The sequence below is a fragment of the Priapulus caudatus genome, unplaced genomic scaffold (genome assembly GCF_000485595.1).
Source record: "Priapulus caudatus unplaced genomic scaffold, Priapulus_caudatus-5.0.1 Scaffold300, whole genome shotgun sequence".
Lineage (NCBI taxonomy): Eukaryota > Metazoa > Priapulida > Priapulimorpha > Priapulimorphida > Priapulidae > Priapulus > Priapulus caudatus.
This window is the reverse complement of record NW_014577361.1, coordinates 10,274-16,811: the sequence shown is the minus strand read 5'-3', so window position 1 is coordinate 16,811 and position 6,538 is coordinate 10,274. Positions and strand designations below refer to the sequence as shown.

The 6,538-nt window shown below is 51.9% G+C and overlaps 1 protein-coding gene across 1 annotated transcript in view; it reads right to left on the bottom strand.

The window, feature by feature from the left end:
• Positions 1-5,753: 5,753 nt before the first annotated feature.
• LOC106808728 (kinesin-like protein KIF7) overlaps positions 5,754-6,538 on the bottom strand; it is a 1,679-nt gene continuing 894 nt past the window's right edge. Inside the window, exons 3-4 of the mRNA XM_014811560.1 lie at positions 6,226-6,514; positions 5,754-5,881 (exon numbers count right to left, since the gene is read on the bottom strand). Coding sequence (XP_014667046.1) covers positions 5,754-5,881; positions 6,226-6,514 — 417 coding nt within the window. The remainder of the gene's footprint in view (positions 5,882-6,225; positions 6,515-6,538) is intronic.

Below are 6,538 nucleotides of genomic sequence, written 5' to 3'. Positions count from 1 at the left end.
ACAGCCTTTGTGCTCATCTGTGAGAATGTTGCTCTTCTGCAAGTGATTGTAGAGGCGGTTGGTGATTGCAGCAGTGAGAATTTTGTAGGTGGTTGGCAGGCAAGTGATTGGTCGATAGTTCTTTGGTTCTTTTGTATCCTTGCCGTTTGAAAGAAAGAAAGTGATTCCTGATGTCAACCACTTAGGGCTATTGCTTGGATCCTTGAGGGTGTTATTCAAGACCCTGGTTAGTTGTTTATGGGGGGGTGGGCACTTAAATGCTTAATCCAGAAGTTGTGCAGCTTGTCTGGGCCAGGAGATTTCCAGTTGTGGGTCCGCTTGATGGCCTGCTGTACCTCACACATTGTAATGTCAGTCCATACATCCATTGCTACATTCTAGAATGCTTCCTCCTCTTGTTTGATCTAAGTGGCTTTGGTATTGTGGTTTGTCCCAACTTCCAGTATTCCACGCCAGAATTGATCGAATCGCTCTTGAGAGGGAGGTTCTTTGATGGTGCTTTGCTGCTCGTTGAGATGCCGGTAGAATTTTCTGGCATTTTCATGGAAGAGCTTAAACTGGTAGTAGTGCTCATGCCGCTTAGTAATTAAACTTTCTCAACCTCTGAGCTTTGGCCTGTAGTTTCATCTTTATTTCTTGTTCGAGCTCGCATATGGTCTTATTCTTCCTTCGGCTCTTCTATAGTATATATATAATACATGGCGATTTTTTGAAAAATATAGAAGATATTGCTATCGTATCGAGTCAGCTGCACTTGCAGCTGCAGTTGTATCGAGTCAGAGTCAGTCGTATAAGGAGTGTTTCACGTGACGTCATAGATCAGGTCACGTGTATTTGTTATGTGTCATGGTTGGCAGAAGCGAAGCGTGCTGCTTGACATTTACAGATCAATGACAATATGTTCTGATAGAAAGCGCTGTTTATGTAGTGCACGTTCACGTGCGTGCGTGTGCACGTACACGTGTGTGCGTGCGTGCGTGCAAACTTACACGTACGTGCGTGCGTGCGTGTGCACGTACACGTTCGTACGTTTGTGTGCACGTACACGTGCGTGAGTGCGTGTGCACGTGCGTGCGCGCGTGCATGTGTGCGTGCGTATGCACGTACACGTGCGGGCATGCGTGCATGCGTGTGTGTGTGCATGCGTGAGTGTGCAAGTACACGTGTGTGCATGAGTGCGTTGGTGCGTACGTGCGTGTGTGTAGAGGTACACGTGCGTGAATGCATGCATATGCACGTAGACGTTCGTGCGTGCGTGAGTGTGCACGTACACCTGCGTGCATGCATGAGTGCGTGCGTGTGTATGTAAACGTGCGTGCGTGCGCGCGTGCGTGTGCAAGTACACGTGCGTGCGTGCGTGTGTTGTGTACGTACACGTGCGTGCGTGCGTGTGTTGTGTACGTACACGTGCGTGTGCACTTACACGTGCGTACATGCGTGCGTGTGCACGTACACGTGCACGCGTGCGTGCGTGCGTGTAAACGTTCACGTGCGTGCCTGCGTGCGTGCGTGTGTGTGCGTGCGTGTGCACGTACACGTGCGTGTACAGGTACACGTGTGTGCATGCGCGCGTGCGTGCGTTTGGATGTACACGTGCGCGCGTGCGTACCTGCATATGCACGTACACATGCGTTCATGCGTGCGTGTGCACGTACACGTGCGTGCATGCGTGAGTGCGTGTGCAAGTACACGTGCGTGCATGCGTGCGTGTGCACGTACACGTTCGTGCGTGCGTGCGTGCGTGCATGCATGCGTGCGTGCAGGAGTGTGTGTGTGTGCGTGCGTGCGCGCGTGTGCATGTGCACGTAGACGTGCGTGCGTGCGTGCGTGTGCATGTGAACGTAGACGTGCGTGCGTGCGTGTGCACGTACAGGTGCGTGCAGGCGTGCGTGCGTGCGTGTGCACGTACACGTGCGTGCGTGCGTGTGCACGTACACGTGCGTGCGTGTGCACGCGTACACGTGCGTGCATGAGTGTGTGCGTGCGTGCGTGCGTGTGAACCTACACGTGCGTGCATGCGTCCGTGTGTGTGCACGTACACGTGCGCGCGTGTGCAGGTACACGTTCGTGCGTGCGTGCGTGCGTGTGCAGGTACACGTGTACGCATGTGTGCGTGCGTGCGTACGTGTATGTGCAGGTACACGTGCGTGCGTGCGTGCATGCATGTGCACGTACACGTGCGTGCATGCGTGCGTGTGCACGTACACGTGCGTGCATGAGTGTGTGTGTGTGTGTGTGTGTGTGTGTGTGCGTGCGTGCGTGTGTGCGCGCGTGTGCATGTGCTCGTAGACGTGCGTGCGTCTGCATGTGCTCGTAGACGTGCGTGCGTGTGCATGTACAGGTGCGTGCGTGTGTGCGTGCGTGTGCACGTACACGTGCGTGCGTGTGAACTTACATGTGCGTGCATGCGTGCGTCCGTCCGTGTGTGTGCAGGTACACGTTTGTGCGTGCGTGCGTGCGTGCGTGTGCAGGTACATGTGTGCGTGCGTACGTGCGTGTATGTGCAGGTACACGTGCGTGCGTGCGTGCATGCATGTGCACGTAGACGTGCGTGCGTGCGTGCGTGTTCACGTACACGTGCGTGCGTGTGCACGTACACGTGCGTGTGTACGTACACGTGCGTGCGTGCGTGCGTGAGCTTGTATCTGTAGCAGATTCGCTTTTAGGATCGTGCGTTTCTGTAGTGGGTGTTATAGTTTTATCTCACGAGAGATGGCGCTAGTGGGGGTGTCCCGCAATGAACAATTTGTGTGTACCCTCCGCGATGACAGTTCGAGATGGTAAAAACAATAGGCAAAAAACGGCGCGAAAAGGGAGACACGCGGGAGGTTATGGCGTATCAGCTGCGTTTTTAGAATGTGTCCGTAATCAATCGTGCATGTGCATAATTACTAGTGTTCGGGATTTGTGGTAGCAGATCTTCGTAGTGCGCGTACTAGTACTACTATTAGAGTCCCTATATACAGAGAGTTGCGCCATGACGAGTCGGAAAAAATCGGTCACGTGATCGCTGCCGGCATGTTGTTTCCAAATAGATCAACACCGCTGCCGCTTAAGTACAGCGCTGTATGGATACGCTGTACAATGGTCCATAGTAATTAATTAGACTAATCGTGCTTCAATAAACTCAAAAATCATATTAATCTTCACAGATTATAGCTAAGACATGTGTCTATGTGTATCTAGATTTATAGAACTGCAAACAAAATATTACAGCTGCGAGCGAGTGGAGAGTGGAACGCATTTATCTTGTGAATTAGCAGTTGTCATTATTCCTCCAAAAATGACTAGCCGCTGTGTTTACACTAAGAAAGTGTACAATTAAGCTATCATATGGCGCGAAACGATTTGAGTTACTTTTCTAGAATCTAGAACACATGTCTTAGCTATAATCTGTGAAGATTAATATGATTTTTGAGTTTATTGAAGCGCGAGTGGTTTAATTAATTAGCAAGTGTCTACGCGCGGTATCGCACAGGCTAATATACGCACGGCTATTGGGCGGTAAGAAAGTGTACAATTAAACTATCATATGGCGCGAACGATTTGAGTTACATTTCTATAAATCTAGCTACACATAGACACATGTCTTAGCTATAATCTCTGCAATTTTTGAGTTTATTGAAGCACGATTAGTCTAATTAATTACTACGGACCATTGTACAGCGTATCCATGCATACAGCGCTGTACTTATAAGCGGCAGCGGTGTTGATACATTTGGAAACAACATGGCGTCAAATCCTGAGTTGGCGCAACTCTCTGTATATAGGGACTCTAACTACTACTAGTGTGGTATGCTAGTGTGGTATGCTAGCTGGTGTTCATGTACGGAATACTGTAACGGATTCCTATTCCCTTTTACTTTACTTGACTACTCGAGCACTACCATTGGCCGTGGTATAGGTTCGGTTGCCGTTGTGTCGCGCACCCTGACAGGGCCGTTACTCCCCGTCCTATCTAGGTTCGATCACAAAGATCGCGACGAGGCAGAGGCAGCCAAACACCCGAACGCCGAGAAAGGAGGGGGGTGTTCCGGTCGTCCAGTGAGAGATACGAAGGGAGGGATGCCGGTCACGAAGTGAGAAGTAATAAGCAGTAAGTAGAAAGTAAGTTTAATATCTATTAGGTAACGCGTGCTAAAGTTAACAAGCAAGAACACATTAACCAACACAGCGACAGCAGCACGTTCGCTCCAGGCCAGACTCGAGTCATCATCGCGAGCGATTCGACGCGTAAGACCATCACGCCACCGTAACACGCGATCTAATAGTAATAATCACTACGTGCGATTTGAACCCCAGTGCCTATACATGACAAATAAGTTCGGATAACAGATCACTTCGCTATACTGTATAGACTGTCTAACGAGGGGTGTCACTTTCGGTGGCGCCCCCTGGTGTACAAAATATGCGAAAGCTTGGTTCGCGAGGCAATGTGAATTGAGGAACAACCCGCGAGTGTCAGTGTTAGCTTAAACTGTAGTAACGCGAGTGTAAGCTCACTGACAACCTCCGATGTGTCTGCGCACACTCACCGCAGTGACCACACACGCCAGCTACATATAATTATCACACCATCAGTATACATTCCCGTACATGAATCCTACAGTATTCCGTACATGAAAACCAGTATACCACACGCATACCACTCTAGCATACCACACTAGTAGTAGTACTAGTACGCGCACTACAAAGATCTGCTACCACAAATCCCGAACACTAGTAATTATGCACGTGCACGATTGATTACGGACACATTCTAAAAACGCAGCTGATCCGCCATAACCTCCCGCGTGTCTCCCTTTTCGCGCTGTTTTTTGCCTATTGTATTTACCATCTCGAACTGTCATCGCGGAGGGTACACACAAATTGTTCATTGCGGGACACCCCCACTAGCGCCATCTCTCGTGAGATAAAACTATAACACCCGCTACAGAAACGCACGATCCTAAAAGCGAATCTGCTACACTCCCCCCAACTTAAAATTGAAAGGCCCCTGCTCAATTTATACTACCAAATAAAAATAAAACATAGCAGATGACACATGCTATACTAACCACTGAGAACAACCGCACATTGTAAACACACACTCCGCTAAGAACAAGGGGCAACCGCCCAGCAGTAAACATTACAAAATAATGCGTCAACTACAAAATAAACTAATCGCGGGCACGGGGCGCTTAGTGGGTCCCGGCACTATGCGAAGTTCCTCCCACGCTGTGACGTGGCCTCCTCCAGGTCCACGGGTTGGTAGAACGTGCTCGCTCGCTCACTCACTGTTGAGGAGTGTTCAACAAAGAGGGAAGAGTTGAATGGCCCACGGCGACAGGTTGGCTTTGCTCTTTTCGGTGTGCGTCTTCTGCCACCCACCATCTGTGTAGTCGGTCGAGCGGCAATCACGTCGCCGGCGCTCGGGCAACAACACGCAACCCGCTCCTCGGCGGGTCTACATGAGCAAGGTGATATCTGCCCACACAGGCAGTGGGCGTGACCCCACCACCCGCGTCGATACTCCAGATCGACACGTGCCATCCTCGTCCACTCCGCTAACACATCCGGCAGTGTTGAAAAGGAGGAGTTGTAACCCTGCGAGCGTGATCATCACCCGCAGGAGACTCACAAGGCGTCGTACGCCTCGTCATTTCCTCCTCCCCACAGACTCGTACAGTGTTATCTCACCACAGGGTCGTACCCCAGTTTGAGCGATCCTAGTGCCACCGTAGAGGTCTCCTCTTCTTCCCTCCCGCTGCCACTCATCTGTCCACTGTTTGGGCGGGGCCAACCCGGTTGGCCTCGTCCAGCTTCCCCATCTGGGAGTCGCCCTCGGGGGCACCGTGCTTCCCTTTGTCTCCACGAGGCTCAGCCTCCTCATACTCTCTGCCTAAGCATCCCCGTCATCTCTGCTTCAACCCCCTCGTACTCTCCGCCTCAGCATCCCCGTTATCTCTGCCTCAGTATCCCCGTCATCTCTGATTCAGCATCTCCGTCATCTCCGGCTGTGCTGTGGGTGGAAGAAGTAGATCTGCTGGAATTTCCGCGATGCACTGTTTCGACGTTATGTCGTCGGCGCGGACCATTCCTTGGTCAGCGGGCATCTCGCTTATCTCCTCAGCGGGTTCCTGCCTATCCTCCACTACGCCCTCACATGGCTCGTCGCACCCACTCCACGTATTCTGCCGCCTGCGTATGCTCTGACGCTGCCGCCAGCTCGACCCCGCGTGCTACCAGGGCGGCGTCGGCATCTCTTCCAGTTGAGCAGTTCTGTCTCGAGGGTCACCGTTTTGGCCTTGATGAAGTCGAGCTCTACCTGCTCTGCTTCGACGAGATGGTTGCCTCGCTCGCCTTCCACGGGGGTCTCTGCTTCCTCTCGCAGCAAAGACAGCTCCCTCTCTGCCTCGGCGAGTCTCGATACAGCGCCCTCTAGTGCCGCCTCCCTCTCGGCGACGGAGAGATCCTTCTCCTTCAGGCGGCTCTCCAGCGTGCTCAGCGCGGCTTCCTTTTCGCTCAGCTCCTTCTGCAGAAGACAGTGCTCCTCGAG